The sequence below is a fragment of the Calypte anna genome, chromosome 12, assembly GCF_003957555.1.
Source record: "Calypte anna isolate BGI_N300 chromosome 12, bCalAnn1_v1.p, whole genome shotgun sequence".
Taxonomy (NCBI): domain Eukaryota; kingdom Metazoa; phylum Chordata; class Aves; order Apodiformes; family Trochilidae; genus Calypte; species Calypte anna.
The window spans coordinates 16,926,886-16,951,851 of NC_044258.1; the positions used below are offsets into that span (position 1 = coordinate 16,926,886).

General features: G+C 40.9%; 1 protein-coding gene across 1 annotated transcript in view; it reads right to left on the bottom strand.

Annotated features, from left to right (window-relative positions):
* Positions 1 to 7,381: 7,381 nt before the first annotated feature.
* MDFIC2 (MyoD family inhibitor domain containing 2) overlaps positions 7,382 to 24,966 on the bottom strand; it is a 43,116-nt gene continuing 25,531 nt past the window's right edge. The window contains exons 3-5 of the mRNA XM_030458553.1: positions 17,260 to 17,328; positions 12,119 to 12,340; positions 7,382 to 7,641 (exon numbers count right to left, since the gene is read on the bottom strand). Of these exons, the coding sequence (XP_030314413.1) occupies positions 7,382 to 7,641; positions 12,119 to 12,340; positions 17,260 to 17,328 (551 nt within the window). The remainder of the gene's footprint in view (positions 7,642 to 12,118; positions 12,341 to 17,259; positions 17,329 to 24,966) is intronic.

The following is a 24,966-nucleotide window of genomic DNA, read 5'->3' on the forward strand; positions in this document are numbered from 1 at the left end:
TCCTTTTCCATGATGCTGGTTAAGAAGTGCCATTGCAAATTTTTTTTTCTTCTTCTTTTTTTCTTTTCCCTTACTGCTGCTGAAGTTTTTTTGGGCCTATATAGAGTACAGGCAGCTTCGGAGTGCTGTGTGCCAGGGGACTGAATGGAGGGAACAGCATCTCTGGCTGTGCTATAAACATGGCTTGTCCCTTGGCCCCCTCACTACAGATCAGAATTTCAGCTGAGAAATAAAGTTTTCTGGGGAAAAAAATCCATGCTGGGTCTCTTTGTTCTGCTTTCCTGTTTACAGACTGTACAGTCTTCTCTTTCTCTTCTCTCTGGGTCAGATTTGGTTCCCCCCCATGCCTATAAAACACTGCCTGGGACAGAAGTGCAAAGATTTGGGGTTTTATTCCACCAGAGATTCTGGAGTTTGGTGGAAAATACCAGTTCAGGTTGATGTTAAAAATTGAAGGAACTCCTGTAAAAAGTTCATCAAAGAAAACTCATTCTGGATAAAATGGGAAAGAGTCTGTTCTTCTATGTTTTTAGGAAAGGAAACTAATGGTTGACCTGTATCTCAAGGACTTCCCAGGAAAGTGCCTGGGTTATATTCTTCTTTCTGTGGTCTGCCAAGGACTTGTGGAGCCCTCCAGGGAGATGAGTGGTTCCCAGTGCTCCCTTGCCTTTGATGCTGCACAGTTTGCTGTAGCAAGTGGTCCCTCTGTCATGAGCAATTACTGGAAAACTTTGCTCAACTTTAGCTCTGATAACTCTACAGCTTCTCAAGTTATTAACAAATAATGCTGGTGCTGGCTTCGTCTTAGGAAGATTTCTGTCACAATTAATCTTTGCCCACTCTACATCATTTCGTGCTTCTTGGAACACTTTATTGCTATAAATATCCATGAGTATAAATATAGATTTCTACGTACACGTATACACTGAAGTGCACAAATTGATATTTTATCATACCATACCCCACCGTGTCATATAACTTAATATAATACTATATATCTGCAATGAGAAGACACATTTTTTCTGCTCTGGCTAGTTAAATTGAGGCATCAAAGGTTAATTTCTTCCTGTCTGAAATTTGCACAAAGTAAGTTAGATCTGACTTTACTGTGCCAGGATAAACTTTGCGTAGTACATCTTGTATAAAAGTAAAATACATTTTCCATGACTTAAACCTTTGTGGATTGGTGCTATGCTAAGGGCAATTAGATTTAACATCCCTGGAAGCTCCAAAGGCATTTTAAAGGACTCATTCTTTTGTTCCAACCCTAATTTTCAGTGAAAGTGAGATATTTTTGGAATGGGTTTTGATGGGCTTATATGAAAATTTATATATGACTAAGAATTGGATTTGTTCCTCTGGAATATTTTTTTTTTCCTCTGGATTATTTTTATGTTGGAATTACATAAGTGTGCAGAGCTGCATGCAGTTGGCTTAATGTAGCTAAAAATATATCCTCTGATTTCCATTTGGAAAGGTAGCTGGATTTTTCCAGCCTCTCCTCCCAGTGCTGACTTTATGGTATTCATGGGTTATAGATTACAGAAAAAAATGAAAAGCATAATAAAATGAAGAGTTTTAAAACAGATTAATATTTGCTCAGATCTTTGAGAAGATGTGTCCTTTTCCACTCATGCTTTTGAACTGGGTTGAAATCCCTTACAGATGAAACTGATTTTAGGGAGACCATCTGGGTGTCACCATGGGCAGGAGCAGACAGTGTGTGTGGAAGCAGAAACCTCCAGGAGCTGAGACACAAACTTGCTGATGCTTGTCCTGCTCTCATACCAGGGCTCACTTGTCTCTGGTGCAGAAGGAGGCACAAAGATTACCCTGACAGGAAAAAATTCTTCCAGGGAGCAATTAGAGGTCACAAGGTAGTAACAAATCCTATCAGTTATATTACCCAAAGCTACCCTGGGTCCTGCTGCTTAATCCTCTACCTGGCTCTCTCCTCTCCTCTCCTCTCCTCTCCTCTCCTCTCCTCTCCTCTCCTCTCCTCTCCTCTCCTCTCCTCTCCTCTCCTCTCCTCTCCTCTCCTCTCCTCTCCTCTCCGTCTCATACACACATCTGTCTCTTAAATATATATATGCACACATGCAGTGGACCTTGCTAGACACTATATTATGCAAAAAGTGCTTGGAGAGAGGTTTTTCTTGGTACATTATTTGATGAAAAAGCTCATGAAGTGCAAGGTGAGGTCTCCTCTTCCAGAAGAGAACAGGTCAGAAAAACCTCATCCTTCCTCTTTTACTATTGACTCTCCAATTAACACCAACATTCAGCACATTTTGCTTCAGCTTCCATATGGAGAAAAGACCCATTTCAACACCCCAAAATTTTGAGGAGCTGAAACTGTGGCTCTGTGGGCAGCTTTGCTGTTCCCTGAGTTTTTGGTTATGCTGCATCAAGCACATGGACTCTCTGAGGGCACAAATGATGCAAATATACTGGGATAAAGATGAGCAAAAGTTGTTTCTGTGAATTAGTTGCCCACTTGTGATTTATCTAGACCAAATATAGTATTAAACTGAGGAGCTAACAGGAAACTTCCATTAGATTTTTAAATGTTATGTAAAATGGAACATGTTTTAAAACATAAAAGCTAAACCCCACTTTTGCTTTACTTCTTCTCTCCCTGCCTGGTATGTTTTCTAACATCACTTTGACCATATAATCTCATGATAGATTTGATTTAAATCCTGTCTTTTCTCAACTGTGCTCTGTGCTTGCTAATGGAACCATTCAGGCTTTTTATACATTGGTCTAATATTTTCTTCACTGCTCTCTGGTATTATATTTTACTTTGTAGAAATCATGGCAAAACTGGCAATGCAAATTCCTTCTGCATTTTAATTATATTGATGGTGATTTTCTTGTGGGCTTGTGTAAGGTAGGGGATTATTTTTCTCTCTTTGTACCACAGTAATTTAAATATACTCTGGTATGAGCATGTGAAAACTGCTTCGCTTGCTAGATTCATAAGAAAGAAAACTTTCCCAATGTTACTTTGTCACCTAAACTGCTCTGCTCAGGCAGGCCGTCAACAAAATGGTCATGAGACATCATCTTTTCTTTTCTTTTTTATTTTATTTTATAAGCAAGATATTATAGTGGCTTGTAAACCAGTCTGGTGGAAGTCCATGGTCCCTCTTCAACACAAAGGAAACGGTGGCTCACCTCTGAATGCACTCGGAGATGGTAAGTCCATGACTTCTGACATCTTCTGATTTCTATATTTACTAGATTTCAAATGGGTATTGGTGAGTAGACACTTTATTTTGTGACAATGTTTTGTTTCTATCTGGGTACACCTAGCAAAGGGGGCAAATTCTATACTGAAACAACAACTTCCTCTGTTTCATGTAATAATTAACTTCCATTACTTTCAGGGTTGCAAGGGGAAGAGCCACAATGACTTTGCCCCTTAATACTGAATATTTTCCTTGTTTTTAAAGGGGTTCTGAGATGCCAGCTGCTGCCCTAGGATAGTGAACTCCTTCACAGAGGCAGCAGATGCAGCCCAGCATTGCTTTTTCTATTGTGCTTCAACCTTGCCCATGCAGGAGCTCACTCCTGGGACACAAAGTGCTCTGTGTACACTCAGAGCTTGGCATTTTTCCTAAGGGTGTCAATTATAATGTTGTTTTGGGGTTGTTTTTTTTTTTTCCTTTGTTTTGTTTTGATGATATGATGAATTGGCTTGTACCCACCCACTCGTTTTGCAAAGGCCATGGAACATCCATCAGATGGCAACAAATCCAGTTCATGTGCAATGTTAAGGAAATCTTGATCATAATGAATTCCACAGAGTTGTTCCATTGTGCAACTATATGAAGGATCCTAAGAGAAAGTGCAGCTTCTCAACACTTCCAATTATTTCCACCCTTTTTTTTTAAACCACAGGAATGATAGATTACTCAACACTCAGCTACTGTGAGTTACAGTGGAGCTGTGCCTGGAAATCCCAATCTCTACAGTAAACTTATTGTCTTGCATAATAGAAAACTTCTCTTGAATTTAAGGGACCTAAAATATAGCTTGACATAGAAGCAATGGAACCACCTGTTTCATGTAATTAAAAGAAATATTTAATAGATACAATCTTAGTCCAACACTACTGAGCATATTCTGATAGTGTACAAGCATAATCAAAGGGAAAATGCAATTGCAAACATCTTGTTTCTGCATTTTGATTTCTTTGAGAGAAAAAAAACTCCTGTAGGGCTCAGCTGTGGTGCTCAGCCTGAACCCAGAACCAGCAATGGGGTTAAGGCAGAGTCGTGTTGTTGTATTGACATTTGGATAATGTTGGTCATTCTGGTTGTGACTGCTGACGAGGGTATGAATGATCAAAATGCTCTAGGAATCAGAGAAAAGTCAAAGGAGATGATGTAATATTCTCCATCACTGTATTTGGGGTGTACACGGGCTAATTTTTGTTAGCCCCATAGCTAAAGGGACTCTTAGTGTGCACGAGGAGTAAGGCACAAGAAGGAGTTTATGGAGGAGCTCATGTTCAGTCAGAGATTTTCATTTCCTTTGATAGATTTGGCCTTTTAGTTCTTTGGAAGCATCTTGAGGCCTTTCATGTTCAGTTCTCTGTGTTCAGGACAACACTGAGCAAGTAACAATTTGTGCTGTCAAGAGTTTACACCCCAATCTGTATCACATCCTGAGAACACAGTGCAAGGAGGTGAAAAGACATTTTCCTCTCAAGGATGAGACAGCTGGGTGACTTCCAAGAGGCCATCCTTAGAGATCATCCCGTGGTCCTCTCCTGCAGAAGGTAGCAATCCAGCTCTTGGTTCTTATCTCTGTCTCTCTCTTCCCCCACCCAATCTGTCAGCACATTTCTGGGGCTGGGGAGAGGCGGCGAGCAGGAGCGATGTTCCCGGTTGCAAAATGGGAACTTCTATTTGTTGTTCTGCTTTCACACACTGTGGAGCTGACATCTCCCCGGGAGCACAGCTGAGTCCAACATGTTGAGAACAGCCATCCACCCAAACGCCTCCTACTCGAGCACTCAGACCTTCCTTCCCAGTAAATAAAAACCACAGAGACAGCCTTGAATTGTTCCGAATAGTTCTGCCTCTCTGGAATGTCTACCCATGTTCAGAGATGATAAATGGATGTTTCTCTGGACTAGGAAGGCAGTTCAGTGTGGGAATAGGATGGCTCTCCAAAGGAGAAACCCAGTTTCTGGAATAGTCTGAAAAGTCTGCCTGCTTTTCTCTGGTATCAATGGATTAAAGAGTTCCTGTGGGTCACAAAAACACAGTGTTGCAATCAACACTTTTATGCCAGAAAACAAAGTTATCAGAAGTGGCTGCTTCTCCTGCCTTGTACAAAATACCAAGATTTTCAAGCATTTGCATTGCTCATGCAGAAGACCTGTAAATATCAGCTTCCTGAAACAGGAAGCCCAGCACTGTGCCATTGTGTGCTTTGGGCAAGGAGATTATGGATGCAGTGTTTGAAACACCACCATTTACAACAACAACAGCTCTCAATACAACCCACAGTGTGATTTGATTCCTATTGTTGGGACATCCTGTCTAGCCATGGCTGTGACCATTCTAATTCTGGCTTTGACCTTAGCCATGCCCTAGGCTAGACGTGACCTCAGTTTGCCAATTTATGGATTACAACATGAAAAATGTTGTAAATGCTCTTGTGAATCTTTCCTAGGAAAATAGTTGAAAAAAACCCACACATTTATGCCTGTAATCCTTAATTCAGCTCCCAGGCTGATTCATGGAGCCCTCATTTGCCATGGGTGATCCCAATATGTTCAGTGTGTATTCCTTGCAGGCTCAGAGCTGGAACAAGACATCCTGGCTTGCAAGACAAGTTCCCCATCTCTGGGTCCTTTGCTGGCAGCATTTTGGAGCATGCCACCCTCTGCTTTCCTCTCCTGGGCTCCTTCCAGCCATTGCACATGAAAGGTCCCATTTTGGACGACAGCATCAAGAGCAAGGATTGCCAATGTGCATCTCTGTTGGTACATGAGGCAAGTTTCCTCCTTTCCTGTCTCTTAAATGCTTCAGATCAGTGTCTTTACTCATACATGCCCACTTGCCATTTTGTTGAGGACAACTTATGGGGGAGAGAGGAAGGATTTAAGCCTCCGTGGCCCAGTATGGCACATTGAGACTTCAGTTCTGAGCCTCAGTATTGGGAGATTTAATACCAAAAATGGTATTTGGGTTTTGGGGGAATGTTTTAGTGCCTATAGAAAGCAAACATTGTCTTTGTTATTAGTCTATATCTTATGTTAGCAAGCAGCTCTGTATTTTCCTCTGTGCTTAGTACGTGTGTTCTGCACCCCTGGGCAGCTGAATTTAGAGCCTTTTGCTGATATAAGTGTAATGTGCACTCTGTGTTTCCTTTTTATGAATCAGACCTGCTATCAGAAAAGAGATGGAGGGAGTTTTGAAGGCAGAGCCAGGATAGACACTGCCATTTTATCATCTTCTGTGCCCAGGTGGCCGTGCCTGTTTCCACTGGAGTAGGTGGCAGCATTCTGCTGCTCGCAGAAAATCTCCAAGGCAAAGGAGTTACTGGCTGTCCATGGGGTAATTCTCCTCTGGAAGTGTGCAGTCAATTCCCATTTAGGCTAATTACACTTAAGGAGCCCTTTCCTATAACTAATGAACAATAGGCATAACCTGTTATTACCTAACCATAGGCACGCACATTAATACACTGTTGAATTGCACTTCCCTGTTAAAATGCTTCCTCGACAAAATTGACTGGAGATTTTTAGAGGCATTTGCTGTAATTACCACTAGCATGGTTTCTAATTCATTTAATTTTCTTTTCTGCCTAAACTGAGCATATAAATGTGTTTTAAGAGATTGAATAAATAAATTTTTAATTATAAAATGATGCTATAGCATACATTATTAATTATAACCAACAATGTGTAATACATGTTTAGGTATGAATCCATTAGGAAGATGAACTAATATATAGATCAGTCCTAAAATAATGTCCTAATTTGTCCTGTGTTTATGAATGGGGAAATCCATGTTTGAAGCAATTAGAGGTTTAGAAAAGCCTTGGATTGACAGTGGGCAAAGCATCAAGCACACTTGGCACTTACGGATTCTGTTGTCATCTATGGCAAAGGAAAAGATCCTTTTTTTCCCCTTTATTGGTTTCAGTAATTGGTGAAATCATACAGCCAGAATGGTACAGATTCACAGACCTCCAGTTGAGAGCAGCACGATGCACATAGTCCTGGTTGGCAAACACTCTGGTAATTATTATTATTATTATTATTATTATCTTTTAAAAAGAGAAAAGAACAAAAAAAAATAGAACTTTGTCCGTTCACTTGCAGTCAGTTTTGAAGAATTTTGTCCTTTTTATTTTCCTAACGATAGCAGACTTCAGAAATCTCCATGGCAAGTTCCAGGCATTCCCCAGTCTCATGGCAGGACTCAAAGAGGCTGCAATCAACGTCGCAGTCGCAGTTGCAGTCGTTGTTGCCGTGCTCTTCGTCGGAGGTCTGGTAGTATCTATTGGATGGACAACAGGTATCTATCAGCCAATGTTCACAGGTATCAGGCAGCATTATAAGAAAGTCCCAAAATTGGCAGAACAAGCAGGCCAGGATAAGTGTTGCGCATTCATCTAAGAGAAAGGAAAAGCAGCGAGATATAAGAGAAAGGACCTGCTGGGTTACCCAGGCTCAGGGGAGGGTGACTACACAGAAATGAGATGCAAGGCAGCACACAGGGTAGGCTAAAAATACAGTGGTGATAACTACTTCCCTGAAGTCAACTTAAAGGATTTCTTTTCGATGTTTTTTTGTTCTGGAGAAAACAAAAGCAGCAGCGTGTATGAAAATACACGAGGCTCAGAGGAACAAGTGCTCTGAACTGACTTTATGGTTGGCCTTGATGATCTTAAAGGTCTTTTCTGGCCTAAATAATTCTATGATTCTATAGTCTTAAGGAGTTTGGGCTATGAATTTCAGGACAGGAGTGAACCTCAGGCAGTAGGGATGCTCTGCAGGGAGGTTTGCAGTCTTGAGGAGTTTGGAAGTGCTGCTGCTTTGTGGTGCCACATGTGCTACCTGACCAAGCCACAAGACACTGGAATTTATCTTCTTTTTCACAAGAATTCGTGATTAAAGATAAAAACCATCTGGTTGCTCCTGCTATTTCTAGGAAGGAAAAAAATCAACAAAAAAAAACAAAACAAAAAAAAACCCCTACCAACCAAATTAAACATTTTGGGGACATTTTTGCTGACATACAAAAAGTTCAGAACAGACTCGTTATTTAAATGATTCCTTTCTGGGCTGTAAGTCTACTACAGTCGAAATCCTTGCTGAAAGTCAGTGTGCAAATACTCAAAGCTTCTGCAGAGAATGGGTGAGATCCCCAGGCTCTCCAGGTCTAGCTCTTGCTTTTCTTTGTGGCCATTCTGGAAGCTTGAGATAGATTGTGAGGTCAAAGTGGCAGCCAGATACAGCCTGAGATGATCTTACAAAAAAGACCAAATTTAAAAACACACAAAAAAAGAGTAGAGATTCATTACCTGCTTATAGTTTTATTTCTAAAAGTATTCAGCTTCAGTAAAAATGTTTAAGGACAGCTTGATAGCTTAATCAGAGAGAGGGAGGAGAGGCAAGTCTGGAGAACAGGGCTGATCAGTTCTCACCCCAGGGTCCTTCCACTTCGCCCCAAATCAGTTTTGTCATCTTTTCATTCACATACTTTTTATTTTTTGATCAGAAAGAAAAGTTTGGAAAACAGTATCAGCTAGGAGATGTGTCTCAGGAGCACTGAATATTCCTGAAAATGTGTTTGTTGCCCTCAGAATTCAACTAATTCCCTCCCCATGGTTCAAAGCAGAGCATCTGGGGGGGCTGCCCCCAGGCTTGGAGCAGGTGTCGGATCCTGAGGGTGTGAATCCAGTTGGAGTGCAAAGACCCAGACCTTTCCATTTTTAATTTTTTTTTTTCCCCTCCTTGTTTTTGGAGAGGAAAAATGCCTTCAACAACATGAATGCCTTTTCATTGGTTCTTTCAGGAAAACATATGGTTCTAACCACATTTCTTGCCCTAGGATGACTAACTGTGAACTCATTCAACTGCATTGGTTCTGTTGTGGCATTTTCTATCTCACGTAACATAAAGTTCACTGCCAGGATGTTTCCAGAATTATGCTTTTTTTTTTCATTTTCTTTTTCTTTTTTTTTTTTCTTTTCCTTTTTTTTTTTTCAGAAAGCTTTCTTGATGAAAAACAAAATTAAAAAAAAAAATCATCCCAGCTTCTTTATTTAACAAAAGGCAGTTAAAGCAGGTAGCAAGAATAAATAGCATATGATTGAACTTCTTTCTCAGTAGCATATCATCATCAATGTTATCATTTTTAATACTTATTTAAATATGTCAAGATCTATTTGAGTTCAGACAAGCACAACTAACTTCTAAGTCAGTTCTGGAGAATAAGAATGACTGGATTTTGGTGATACTGAGTAAATTCATGCTTATATTTTTTTCTAACTAAATGAACTGAAATAATTATAAAATTGAAACATTTTAGAAGGTGACACCACTGCATTTAATTGTATGAAATTTACAGTGTAGAAAATGTAATCATTTTATCCAGTAGTCCATGGTGTAATTAAGACTATTCTTTTTAGATGTCTTATGTTTATGAAATTCCCTTCCTATACATAGATACGAGAGATGAAATTCAAAATTATATCTCAATTAAGGATCTTTCCATTTTATTTTTTTTTTCCCCTCTCTCCAAAGATCTGTTCTCTAATAACAGTTTTTCTCCTGCATGTGTTAACCATAATGGTGCTTATGTAATCTGGAGAGAATAGATAGTTCTTAGGGCTTCATCCAGGAAAGAGAGCACACAAAAAGCACAAGATTTTAATAATAAAGTAATGTTTCAGCACAGAGACTGTGATGTGCAGTAAAGATGCTTTTAAATTCCCATCAGAGCACACACCATGAACTGTGATAATGGATGTAACACATTTCGAAAAATCTGCATGTGTGAGGCTTTTTTGTCCCGTTTTAAGTGGGGTAATGTATATAAATAATAGATATTAGCAATTAAACATCCATTCATATGCATTCATTTATATATTTGAAAATAAATTAGCCACAAACTACACAAAAAAAGATGCAATCTCTTCTTTTCTCCCCTTTTCCCCGCTGGTTGCGAAGCGGCGTTGCTGCATTTATCTCCGTGAGAACAACGACCTCAGCTCTCATTCTCTGCATTAGTAGATTAATTACCACAAAAGAAGAAACTTCTAATCATTTTGCTAGTCTGCTTCATCTCTAAATTTTCCTGCTCTTGTCAGTGGCTGCTGGCACACCCTCTGCTCACACAGATGATGCTCTGAATGAACCTGGTCCAAAGCTTGCTGAGGATGCGATGGTCACCCCTGGTGAGACCCAAGCTTGAGCTTTTCTCCTCCCTGAGCACAGGGGACAAAAATAACCACTGATTTCCTCAGAGATTGCTCTGCTTTCAGAGATTCTCCATGTACAAGAAACAGGATTTGGCCTCGTGTGTGGAATTAGCAGTAACTTGTCAGAGTAGAGTGAGCAGAGTATGCAGTGACAACCACAAATCTGGCTTCCTTGGGTTTAGTTGGCTTCCAGCCAGCCCTTAACATTATTAATTGAGCACAGATTGGGTTTTTTTGTTAATTTCCTTCACTTTTAGCTTTTTTAAGGAGTATGAAATCTGTTATTTGCATCACATGTTCCACACCTGTGTGCCAGTAATGGTTAAGGGGCCTGATCAGATAGTCAGCAAACTCAGAAAATAGGGAGTGTCTGGGCTAGAGGACAATTCCCTTAAATGAAATAATTGCTTCAGATCCTTCATTGAAATTAAATACATGCTAATAGATGTATCAGTGCCATTACTTTTATTACAGGATCACTGGAGTTAGTAATGGTTGCTGGAGAGCTGGGTCTGGTTGGGGTTTTTTTGTGGTTTATTGTGTTGATCTGTATTTAGAAGTTGTTAATTCAGGAACTGTTAAATGATGTGTGATAGATCCCAGCTGGATATATCCCCATTGAGTATAGCACACTAATCCATTACTGGAAAAGGCACAGAGAGCAAAGTTTTCCAAAATACTTCACAGAAGCACTTTTTTCACATCCAGTGGAATAACCAGGAGTAGCTGGTTCTCAGCATAAGGCAACTAAAATCATGTTATATTATTTAGATCAGCAGAATTCATGATCCTTGGCCTGTCATGAGTATTCACAACCCATTTTATTCCTTAGCCCTTGGTTTTACTGTTGCCTCTGAAACTTACAACAATATTGCAGGTATTCAGTTCTTCATTTTCTGCTTTTACACAATAAAATCATCTCCTTTTCAGAAAAGGTAAGACAGCTCTGATTATTATCCCCTGGGCAAGTTATGTTTTAGCAGTGTTCATTTGTGGAAATGCACTTGAACTATTTGTCTTCTGCTGCAATTTTGGTTTTGTAACTACTTTTCCTAGAACTTTGTTTTCAAATAGGCTTTTTTTTTTTTTTTTTTTTTTTCAGAATTCAGAGCATCCTGAACTAAGTAGAAATCCTCTCTATGTGTATCCACCTGACCCAGGCATCAGAAATATCAGTATGAAGAGAGTTCTGGTCCTGACCCAGGTGAGTTTTGCAGGGCAGGCACCAGAGGGAGGGTTTGGTGATGGGACAGCAGGATGGAAGGGCTGGATGCAATGGGCCATACAAAAACTGCACCATCTAATGCAGCATCTTTAGTACCACTGACACTGAAAGATGATATTACACAAGTTCTTCTCTATCAAAATGTCTGCAGGGCAACTTCAGGCTGCTTTTAGCTTTATTCTTGAACGTGCCCAGGAAAGTGTTGGAGTCACCACCTCTGGAGGTGTTTAAGGAGAGCCTGGATGTGGTACTTGGTGCTGTGATAGAACCAATGTGGTGGTGTTAGGTCACAGGCTGGACTTGGTGATCTCAGAGATCCTTTCCAGCCTCAGTGACTCTGTGATTCTGTGATTTATTTCAAGTTAGACACACAGAGTGCCCTTGCAACAGGCATAATGTGGAGATCAGCTTAAATATGAGCAGTTTTACAAAACATACCATCGCTGTCTCTCTGGTGTACTGATGCATCATCTTCAATGTAAGTGAATTCTCTGCATTTCTCCAGGGAAGCAATGGATGATGTGCTTGCATCTGACAATTTCTTCTCATTTTTGGTACCCTTTGATGAAGTGCCTGTGATGCTGAAGTCGGCAACAGAACTCATAACAATACCTTTCATAGGCTTTTCATCTGTATGTTTTTCATTTGTAAGCTGGTTATCTGGTGGGATTAGGAAAGAAGAAAGAAAAGAGACTTGTTTATGATACTAAGACAGAGATCTGAAAGAATAACATATGTAGAATTTCCAAGCCTGCAGTTGTTTACTTCCAAGCCTAAACCCACTTATTTCATGATTTCAGTGTCTTTATGTAAGTGAAGTTTTTGCATAGAGTAAGTATTTGGGAATTTGCATTCTAAAGTTTTTCTTTTAAACCCAGTAGACATAGGAGCTAAGAATTCACCTCTACTGTGTGGGATCATCTTAGGGGAAAGCACAGAGCTATTGCCTCAGTTAATCTCTATCTTGAGTGTGAAATCCTAGCTTTAATTTGTGATTCAAAAGAAGGCAAAACAACAATCTTACTATTTTTCAACAGCATCTCTGTTTCCTTAAATTTACAGCCAACAACGTGCATGTAGGTGGCACCTAGATGCAGATGTGCCAGCTCACCATGGCTCATAATCTCATAGCTAAGGAAGCCAGATGGTCTCTGTTTAACATCCAGATTCATTATTTCCTGACTTCATCCACACTTGTGCTCTTGGCCTGGAAGTCAACTAGAAGACAGGATGCTTCAGATGCTGTCAGCATGCCAGAGAGGCATCAGAAAAAACCAGAGGGAGAGCTTAATTTTAAGCCCAAACTAGGGGAAAGGTTAAGAAGAGTTCTGAGCTCAATTTATTCTTGAAGAACTTCTCAGGTGCAGATAAACATGGGTTGATATTCAATTTCAATTACTCTCTGAAGTGATCAGGAGACCAAGAAACAGTCATTCCCTCTGTGGCTGGGATGACAAAACCTCATCAGTTCTTATCTACAGCTGATTAACTCCTGCACCTCACATCAAGCACAGCTTCACTTTTTATCTTACCTAAATCTTGTGATATGCTTGCTCTTGAGCTAGATACAGAAAATCAATCTTTACAAACACCTCAGTTTTGCAAAAGTTACTTTCCAGGAGGAACTGTGAGTGCTCTGAAGTAGTGAGTCTGCTCTCTGCTGCAAGAAGCCAGAAGAGAGACCCTGCATATCTCCTGTTTTTTGGGTACCTTTGACATTGATTAAAACAATATCAGGAAAAGGTTGGTAGATAACAAAGCCTTGATGAGACTTAAGCTGTGTCCTGTAGTATCCTTGCAACCAGAAGGAGCAAATGGGAATGTGGTGGCTGGATTGCAATGTAGGTAAAAAAAACCAAACTGGGACTATCAGGCTCAAAGTAGGGGGAAGCAAAGATTGGAGGTTTAATTGGTATGTGGAGCAGGTCCAAGGGAGGACATCAAGGTGGTGAGGGGCCTGGGGCATCTGATGTATGAGATACTGGGGGAGCAAGGCTTGGTTAGCCTGGAGAAGAGAAGGCAAAGAATGATGCTGGATGCTGTCCTCTATTTAATGAAGAATTCTGACCCAAACTCCTCCCAGCACAGCACATAGAAAAAGGACAAGAGGCCACTGTCATGAGCTGCAGCAAAGGCATTTGGGATTGCATTAGGAACAAACTTTTCATGCCCTGGTGTAAAGCTGGTGAGGCTGTGGAAATGTGGAGGACTCAGCTGGGCAGAGCCTCCAGCATCCTGCTCTGACTGCAGTTTCCCTGGCTTGAGGCAAAGGCCAGGCAAGGTAAATTCTACAAGTCCCTTCCAAACCAATTCATCTATGGTTTCCATGATCCTATTTACTTACAGAATGAGTGAGCAATTTCTTTAAATTTTTCCGTGCAGAGTTCATGCAATTTTATGTCATTTTCATGTGTTGAAATACATAGAAGCAGAAAAGCTGCATGGAGCTGAGCAGAGTAAGACCTTGGGAGAGGTTAAGAAGCAATTCTAAGCTATCATTTTTATTTGAACTTTAAATCACTGCTTTAAAAACATGTGTTGGCAGAGGTTTTGGCTTGATTTTGAACTTGTAGTAACGACAAAGTCTGTAATGAAGCAAGTGTGGATTTTCCCTGTCCTGGAGAGTTTACAGGTTGGCCTTAGGCAGGGAGTGACCACCAGTGGAATAGAGAGAAGTGGAGTGAAGGAGGCAGTAAGAGAACACTGGCACAGAGAGGAGTCTTAGAAACCCATAAATATATTTTTTCTTTTTAATTTTATGATGAAGGAAAGCCAAGGTGGGACTTGGGAAGGGCAGGAGGGACAGTGGTTCCTCCAGGTGCGAACCAGCAGTGCAAAGCACAGCAGTGCTTGCTGCCAGGCTGCACACATGGTTGTGGGAAAGCAGCATCCTGGGAAAAGCATGTCTGGTATTGCCCATCTCTGATCATCTGTTGATGGTTTTCCCCTGAAACTGAGTCAATTCAGGGTTTTTTCCCCCCCTCTCAGATTTCTTGACCAGCCTTTTGGGTTCCAAATGTGAAATTTCATGCATTTTGGATGGACTTACATGTAGAGTAACCACTGGTTTCCAGTGTTTATAAATCAGTGGCATACCAGAATTTTTCCTGCACTTTCTTTGGGTAACATAGTGTCTCCAGGAAAAGGAGCAGAGCTCTGGAGGAAGCAATATTGCTCTGATGCATTTGGTTTGTTGGACAGAAATTGGTTTGGAAGTCTAAAAACCACATACCCCCCAACCTGTTATTCAGGTGACCATCTGACAAATGGATCTTGTTTGTCCAGACTGAGAGCTCCACCCAGGCTGAGAAACTGAATACACATGGATCGGATTGAAAGACCCTGGGGAAGAATGACATTTTCTGTAATTTTCCACTTTCAAAATAGGCCCAAAAAAGCCTAAACCAGATATATTTGAAATTGCAGAACATCTATTGAGTTCTGTAAAAAAAACCAGTGGCCCACAGGAGGCATTTAAGCATTCAACAAACAAAACTGCAAAAAAAAAAAAAATAATCAGATGGAAGTAATCAGTAAATGCCAGACTAACATTTACCATCTCCCCCAGTTTTTACTATTCATGCCTCGAGACAATTTTTATTCTTGAAGTGCTGTTGAAGAGAAATCAAAACTAGAAATAGAAAGGCATAGACATAGCCTGAATTTTTCAATACAGCACCATCAAACAAAAGGGTAACAAAAGCTGTCATTCAAGGACTCTTCTGTTTGTTAAAGCTTATTACATCTGTGAAAATACAGTGCATTTCAGTGTCAGACTCTTAGTTTGAAAAGCTCCCCTTAAGTAATGTTACACTTGTACAGCTAGATCAAGTCTTCCTGCAATCACTGTAACAAGGAACTTGCTATGACAAGTGAGATCCTTGCTTCCAGAAAACAGTGTGATAGAGGCTAAAGCAGTGTACAATTATAGGTCTCCATTTCATTTTTATGCAATTACCTCCAGTTCAGTTCTGGGTCCATCTACATTATGTCTTTTATCAATTTAATGTTTGCACAGAGTGGCTAAAGGAAGAGGAATAAAGATTATGCTAGACCAGCACAAAAAAAAAAAAGTGGTTAGCACTTTCTTTTTTTCCTCTAATTTGTTGCTGCATGAAACAGTAGCAGGTTGGAAAATATAAGTGGAACCAAGCAGGTTTTAAAAATATGTTATGTACAACCAATGTTATTTATGTTTATTGTTAAGTGGCAACTTAAAAAAAAGAAGTTACAGTTAAAGATGGGCAGAAGGTCAAACTTTGTTACTATACTTTAAGAGCCTCTGTTCAGCTTGAGATATCCACAAATCTTTGTGCTTTTAACGTGTAGAAGCCATCCACTGAAGTGATTTAAAAGGGAAAAAATGTAAGTTTATCATGCTGAAGAAATCTCAGATTATTCAGTGTTAGACTGTTAGGCAGAGGCAGCTCGAGGTAAAACCCCCACAATGTGCCACTTTTAAATAGTACCATGAAGTAGCAACTTTCTCATCCAGGGAAGCTGGGACTTGGCTTGGCTGTTGCAGAAGGCTGGGATGGTTCACCCAAGTTTGCATTATAGATAGTCTCAATATTCACATGAAACATATTTTTTTTTTTTTTAAGGTGGGTGATTCAGGCAGCTGAATACACTGAATCCATGAAAGCACCAAGTAATTCACTCCCTTTCTCTGATGCCAGCCCCAGATTAACAGAAAGGAGCAGTGATACCAAGAGCAGCATCCTCGGTAGGTCACCCTGACCTCTATTTCTTTTCACTGCCTTAGGCACAAATCAGGGTCTTGCAGGATAGGAGGTTGGAGTTTGCTTTTGAAATTAGCTTTTAAATCCTGGCATATGAGGTCCCTGATTTTGGCAAGGGGCAGGGGGGGGATGTGTTGCTCTGATGGGGACCTCAACAGTGTGGGTAAAGCCAAAGAGCTCCTTGAGGCAATAGTGAGGGGGAATTAACCCTGACAGAGGAGGAGAACTGATCTATCACCCTACTTAGGGCTCATAAGCATCTTACAAGCAAGGAACAAGGGAGCCTTGGGGTTTTCCTCACTGGTGACATTTCCTGGCCCTTTGCCTCACACCCCTGTGGTGGGGAGTCCCAAGGGTTAATGATGAATTGTGTGGAAAACTTCAGCAGCTAAAGATGTTTAATTTTCTTAATTTCACCATGAAGCATCTTTTTGTATCAGTGCAGCAAAAGAACCAAAGGAATGCCTGGCTGATCTCCTGGCCATTTGTTATCCCATGCAGCACTGTCATTACCTGTCTATTTAATATATCACCTGCTCATCACCAAAAAAGCTCTGTGCCATGTCCATTCAGTCCTGAGATGAAGCAGGCAGAGCTACATCAGATCTGTTGGATGATAACTTGTAAATATAAATGCTTGGACTCAACTCACTTGGTTTGAAAAGACTCTTAGTAAGATGAAACCCAAAGCTCAGGTTTTGATGTCTGTGTTTCAATAAAGAAAAAGTAAAATGATAAAAACAAAACACTGATTCTTGCCAGTCTAAAGGGCATAACTTTTTTTGCCAGCAGAGATGGGAAGGGATGCCAGGGTGTGACACAGGGCCAGCAGCTTACCTGGATGGTCCTCACTGCTCAGAATCAGCCTGGGGAACACTGAGAAAGGCAAGGACCTGGTAAGGCTGGCTTGGTGGAAGAACAAAACAACATTTCAGGGGGACACTCTATGTAGATGTGGTTTGGTATATATATCACCTTTAGCCACTTGGTGATAGTCATTGACTTCAGGGGGTTCATTGTTGCTTTGGGGGCGAACAGAGGTAGATGAGTTTCCTTACAGGGGGAAGTGACATGGGACTGTTTCTGTTACCCTCTGCCTCTTTTCTGGAAATGAAGCAACTTGCCAAGGGATGAAGTTTCAGCTGAGAAGAGGAGAAGAGAATCACTGCCAAACACAGAAGTTCCTCTTTCAGGTAGGAACAGAAAGCTTTAAATCTGTGACATCTGCAATGAAATTTGAGGCACCATCTTTGCCCAAACACTCCAGAAACCTTAGATGAGGCTCCCAAACCATCAGCAAAGGAGGAGAGAGGAAACTGAAGCCCAAATCCCAACCTCCATGGGTTAGCTCTCTTCCTGGAGAAGGTGCCCAAGGTCCTTGTGGTGGAAAGGTTAAGTTCCTAGATGGCTGCTGAGCTCCTCTCCCTCTGCTGTGCTTTCCAGGTTGTCCTCTCCACATGCAGGATTTATAAGGCTTCAGTCTTCCTTCCTTCTCTCTGCCAGGGTCAGAGAGGCAAAGCAGGAGAAGGTCTGGGACTGTCCCTGCAGCGAGTGCAGCAGAGGGAGCAAACTCCATGGGAAAAGCTCTCATCCATGTAGGAGAAGCTAGAGGGTTTTGTGCCCATTGCATTTTGCTGAGCTCAGGCATAAAGATAAAGGGGATGTAGAGAAGGTTTATTTTTGCTGTAAGGAAACAGGAAATGTTACACAGGGCTATAAATATATTTTGGGCTTCATGTGACATCACGAACTTGCGCAAGTGCTTCTCCTCTGATTTATGATGATGGACTGGTAAGTCACAGGAGCTTTGGGTTTGCTTTATTTTGCTGTTGCAGTAACAAAGCTAATGGTGCCGTCCTGGGAGGGGATATTTTATCAATAGTGAAATTTTGACCTCTTTGCCTATGTTTTAGTTTCATGAATCAGTGACCCAGGTGACTGTAAAGCCTTCTATAGAGTTATTATAAATCTATCAAAGGACTGGCAAAAAATTTTGGCCCAGATCCTAAACTCTGACAGGCATGTGTTGATGAACTGCATAGAAAGCACTTCCACTAATATTTCTCACTAATTATACCATATATTAAGAAAAATGAATGAAGCCAATGTTTATATGCTTTTGATATAGGAAAGCAACACAATCCCTAATAAATTTTCACCTTCAACATTTCTGTTCATTATAATTTTTCCCCATGATGAATGAAGTTAGAACTTGGAGAGGGAGGGGGTTCATCCTGAAATCTGTTCAGTGAATGACTGAATTTACTTCCTTTCTCCAACTTGTGTTGAGGAAGGAGGGAACAGATGGACACAGGAAGAAGAGGGAGGCGAGTGCGGAACGAAGGAGATGGGTGAGGAACAGATGGAGTCGGGGGAAAGCGAAGAGGAGAGTCAGTAAGGCTGGTAGGAAAGTTTTCCACTTGACCTTGAGTTGAAATGAAGATCTGCTTACACCACAGGGCAGCAACATTTTGGGATGCATCCTTTTTCCTCTCTGTGGTACTTATGCCTTGTGGGCCATCCCAGAAGCCCAGTCCATCCCAGGGGATCTGCAGAACCAGATCCCAGATTTTCTCAAGGGCTGCTGCCCTGTGTTCAAGTCCTGTAAGAGTAATGGCAATGGAGAAATGTGTACAAAAGCATTACCCAAAGTGGGTTGGGTTGTAGTAACTCTTTCAAGGATCCCAGCCGACTCAGAAATTGGAGCTAATTATTTTGAAGAGGTATCCTACGCCCTGTTTATTAGGATCCAATGGCCAATATACTCATAGTGATTTATGATTTTTACCTGCTTCAAGTAAGACATTTGAGATGGCTTGATTTTCAGAATGTGCTGAGCATCTAAATTTTGAGGTGGATTGAATTATACAGCCCAAATCATTAGTAAGTCCTGGAAAATCTTGATTATATTTTTAATTCTTTTAAATTGCCAGCTCACAGTCCATCGGCTCTGGCTCTGCGAGCCGCAGAATGGAAGAGGTGAAAGTTAAATATTGTCCATGTGTGTCATTCCCTTTGAAGAAAATGGGAGCCATGTGCACTCACCTAACAGCAAAGTTTGGCCCCAACTCTGATTTCACAGCTGGGCTCTAACTTTAGGAATGCCAAAGCACTAAATGACTCCATTGGAGTAATCCCATCAACGCTGTTTTCACTGTGGATTCAAATTGCACACACAGCAAGAGTGAGGTTCGTTTCCTTCCCTCTCCAGCTCACTTTTCTCTGCAGATTTGATAGCATGAATATGGAATTTTGCTCTCATCCCAGAAATAAGTGAAATGGCAGAAAATGTATGTCAAAGAAAATGCATGTTTTAAGCTTTTTTTTTTTTTTTTTTTTTAAGGCTGTTTAAGAAAATGGTTTCATTAATTTTGACTGAATAAAAGATTTCTGCGAGGGCTTTCAAGAGGTGACATGAAAAATGTTCCTACGAATGATCAAGACAATGGAGGTTAAAACTGTTTTGAAAATATGTTTCTTTTATAGATCTCAGCTGTTGGAAGAGTTACAGAATAAATATACGGTAGTGCTGACATTCAGTGCTGTTTCATCTTAGCAAAAGAGTTTTTAATAAAGAAAATTCTTTGCAAGGAATGCTTTCTGCAGCCAGTCTTCAAAAAGAGGTTCTCCCCCCCCCCTCTGATAGTTTAATAAAATTAAAGTAATTTATGTCATATTGATATGTCGATATGTTTTTCAATAAACTTTTTCACAGAGATTTTTTAAAAATTCTCTTCACTTTAAAAATTATAATTATATGTCTTCCTCCCACTTTGAAAATGGCACAAGGTGCTCATTTGCAGAGCTCTACTGTTCAAATCTTCACTGAGAATAGAAATGTCATGACTCAGTTAACAATGCTTTATTATTCACATTGATCTTTTTTTATAGTGTTCTTTATCTCAAAAACATTGTAAATCAGATATCTTCCTCCCACTCCTTTGTTCATTTGCAAATTTTTATTATTCTAGTTTAAAAAAGCAGTGGAGTGTCAAGAGTCAGTGTATATTGTTTATGTTCTTTTTTTTTTTTTTTTTTTTTTTTGCTTTAAAATTACTTTTAACTATAAAAAGTAAGATGTACAGCAGGGGACAAAAAAAAAAAAAAAAAAAAAGAAAAAAAAAAAAAGAGAAGGATTTAAGGATGCCTTAAAAAGAATTGAAAGGATCTGTGTGAATTTTATGTTCACTCGAGGCTTGCAACGAACTTTGCAAGAGGGGGGAACAAACACTTTATGAAAAGGGTTTCATGTGCTAATTCAAAAGTCCCTGATGCATCAGACACAGGGCACAACCCGTGCTCTTAAGAAACACAACGGCAAAATTCACAGGTGCTGCTGGGGACTGTTCCATGGGTGGTTTACAGGTGACTGCCCAGGGAGCTGCACTCCCCAGTGCTCCATGTCAGGTGCCAGGTCCCCAGGAAGCCTTGGCTGAGCAGCACCAAAATAAATCACTGTATTTGCACAGAAACTTCACAGTTTAGGTTTCAGGTGTTAAGTGCAGCAGAAACATAACCTGGTCAGCAGGCTGACTGACCCCATGGGCCATGGGCTGAGCATCCTCCAGGAGATGCAGGAACTCCCAGGGTTTTGTTTATAAATTGGATCTTCCAAGTTCTCCCTCAGCCACTGTTCTTTTCCCCACTAAGTTTTCCTTTAGGTCTGTATTTATGTCTTGGCTTTTGTGACTGTATGAAACAGCCTCCATGAAATAAATCCATTGTAGTAACTGAGGAGCAGCAGGATCTCATAACATTTCATATACTGCTTACTGATAGGTAAGTTGTTTGGTTTGATTTTTGTCTGGTTTTAATCAATTTCCTCCAGCTTATGACCAGGGCATCCTGGAACCCTGTTGTTACTCCAGCAGCTCTTGAAAACTATTGTCCTCTCTGGGAATCTCTGAGAAGAAGTGGCTAATTCTGAAGCTGGATTTAAGCCCCAGGTTGGATGTGTTGGATCTTGTAGATGGCATGGCTGCTCTAACACGTGAAGCCTTAAAAAGCTTTTGTAAAGGAAAAAAGTCTTCTTTCTGTATTCTTTTGTTTCTTTCTTTCTGTTTTAAGGCTGCACTCTCCTGACATTTCTCTAAAAGGGATCATTAAACAAACTCAGAGCAAGTCTTAAATAGAACCTGAACTTAAAACACACAGCCCTTTCTTATCTCCCCAAGCTTCTGGATATTTAAATTAATGTGAGTACATCACCCACCCACCACAGGGCAAATCCTTGTCCCCCTCTTGGGCTGCAGGGATTTGAGGTGCCCTGTTCCATGCACTTTGTCCCCTCCAGCCACTCTGCTGAGGGGGCTGCAGGGACACCCACAGATGGACCTGGGGCAGCTCCATCCTGCTCCTAACAGGCAGCCACCTGCTGTATTGCAGGGACAACTCAAAATGCTCCAGTTTTCTTGATTCCTCACTGCTGGAGATCTTGATGCATTGTCTGAATTGATTCTCTTGTTTTAAAATTAAAGAAAAAATATTGCAGCACTAATTTTGCCTTCCTTCCTTCTTCTCATGGTTAATTACCCACCCCATCATGAGCTTAAGACTGTTTGCCAGTGTGATCAAGCTTCAGAAACAAAATCCAAACCAGAAGGTTTGCTCCAAGCCAGAAGTGGACAGGGATTTATTTAATACTCTGGCACAGTAATTAAAGGTGGGTCTTTCACAGACACTTTTATGTAATTGTTCACTCTATTTAGTCTGGGAAATTCATAGGTAATGTAAACCATAAAATACTGAGTTGATTGCAAAAAATAATTTTTTTTCCCCATGTAAAACTATGATTATATTTGGAAAGCTCTTCAAATTCTCAGTTTTATTTTTGGTAAGCACTATCTATTGGAAAGTGAAAATATCAGTGGGATCTCCAGGCAGAATTTGAGAACTTTCCAATGAAAAGACAGCACAGTGCTTTCCTTTCATGTTCTGGCTTCTTTGTCAGCTGTTCCACTTTCTGAATATCACCAAATGCATGAGCCAAGAGCTTCTTTGCAAAGCAGGTATTACACATGGTTATGGTCACAGCATTAATGTCACAGGAGCTCTGAGGCTGTCAGCATTTTGATTTGGTGAGGGGAAGCACTATCAAAACCACATATATTCTGAAAATATATCCAGACTCTTTAAACACCATCAGAGAGCTGCAAATCACAGAAGATGCAGCATTTGTCATGGATGGTCCTTAAAGCTCTATTCATGGTAAATTGGAATGGGAGAATATATGACTACAAAACCCCAAGTCTTCTAATAAGTTATAAAAGCTTTTCTTTGATTTGAATGCAAGGATGAGTGGCAATCTGTGAGAGTCTTATGTCTTCTACAGACTTTCCTAACAATTTTTTTTTTCTTCTCTTATCTTCATGCCATGCTGGACACAACTGGGAGCTGGACTTGTCCATTATGGCAAACATTTTTAATCTTGCTACTTTCTCAGGAGCTCCTCTGGAGCTGATGAGCAGCCTTTGTTGGACCTTGCTGGGAAACCATGTATGTAGCTCTGTAAGGGCCTGATCCAGTGTCAGCATATGTCAATGGAAAGACTTCCAGGGAGCTCCCCAGATCAGGCTCCAAAATATGGCAGCCTTCTTATGGAAGGTTTGCTCTTTTCCTCAGAAAGAGTTGTAAACAATGAGCAATATCTGAAGCAGAGGATGTGTGTATCTTTTCACAACATACCTTTTGCCTGGTAGGCACCAAAGATGCGGAACATCTATTCTGGAGGCACACAAATGACATCCACTCTTTCTTAATTCTCTTGTAAGTACTTAGAGGACAGTGCAGTGTTGCTGGCTCTGGCAAAGGCAAACGTGGTGACTGTTCTGCTCACGAGACTACAAACACTTCCCTCACTGTGCAGTGGAAGGATGTGTTTAAACTCACAGTCTATCACTATTCCTGGGTAGTGTAGGAGAGTCCAGGAACACACAAGATGTCTTTTCCTGTGCATAATAACTCATGCAAAGCAAAACAGTGCTCTTGGAAAACAAGAATCGTATGGCTGAGGAAAGTTTCCTTCATGACTGTGCTACAAAGGTTTCCAAACAGCTGCTTGTTCATTTTGGGTGCATGAAATATTAGGTTCAGCCTGCTCACGAGTGCAAACTTGTAATTTCTTCTCACTCTGGTGCCTTGACTGTGGTCATTTCCACCTGGCTTTGTAATGTTGGTTAAGTGCAGTCCTAGCACAATGTTTTCATTGTATGATCATTCAGAGGAAAGCTGCAGAGCTCCTACAGCCTGGGGGAAATGCCAGCTTCTCCCCAGCCCTGGGCATTCATCCTGCTTTGCAAGGAACAACACTCCCAAGGAGTTTTGTTGTTGTCCCCCATGAGCAGTGAACACCAGAGGTTTTTGGTTGCAAGAGGGGATGTCTGCATGGCTCCCACCCCTCTAGGAAGGATCAAGAAGGCTCAAGGTGTTGGCTGGGTGGGTTTCAGTGCTCCAAGCTCACCAAAGCCCCCAGAGAGGGACGTCTCATCCATCCCTTTAGGACTGCCCAGGCATGGGGTGGGTGAGAGCTCAGCTGTCTCCTCAACACTTCCTCATGTTGAAACTCTCACTGAAGCTTTTGCTCAAGGCTCAGGTGCAGAAACTCTTCCAAGGAAGGAAGTCACAGCCCAGGCCCTGAGCAAAAGAAGTGAGTGTCAATGCAATGGAAGAGGTGCCACGGTTTGAACACTGAGATTAGGCAAAACCTAACCTCCATTAATCCTTCAGAGCCTCTGGCTTGTTCTTTTTTTCCAATCTATTCTGTATTCCAAGCAAGCACAATTTTTTTTTTTTTTCTGTCACTGTACCACTATTGTTAAAAACTATAAATGTATTAAAAACACAGGGGCATTTTAGTATGTGTATTGTGCATAAGAAATATTGTTACATGACAAGCTCCAATTGGCAAGTGAAAAGAGGTTTTATTGAAGGAAATAGCAGTAGCAAACAGTGAACTATGCAGAATAATGGTAATTGTTCCTTTAACATTGGCAGCACACGTTCACTTAATATGACTGCTCCTCTGTCTCTGCCTCATCCAGACCCAGAGGACCTGTTAGACAAGCAGGCAGCCACCTCTCTCTGGGATCAAGCTGTCAATGCAAACTTGCTTTCTTTCTATTTCTCGGAGCTAAGCTATACCCCCAGAGCTCCTGAAGCTTTTCCTGAGTGAAAGCTTTAAAAAAGCTCCATTCGAAATTACATCACACGAGCTGTTCTCTTCAGACTGACAGAACAAAAGAGGGGAGGGGGAATGCCAAAAGTACCATCTGAATGACTTCTGCATTGCACAGAATGATTTACCACCTCATGCTTTATCAGAGCAGAGTGATGTTGTCCTGACCTTGCCTGCTAAAGCCCCAACAGGGGTCTCTAAGTAGCAGAGAAAGTTGGCACCATGGGTGTTTGCAATGCAAATAAAGACAGAGGTGTTGGGTGCAGGTTTTTCTCTTGCAACAACTGAACCTTGGGTGCCCCATTGAGAATGCTCCTCACGGGGGCTTTGTTAACTTTCTGAGATGTTGTGGTCTCTAACAGAGCCAGGTC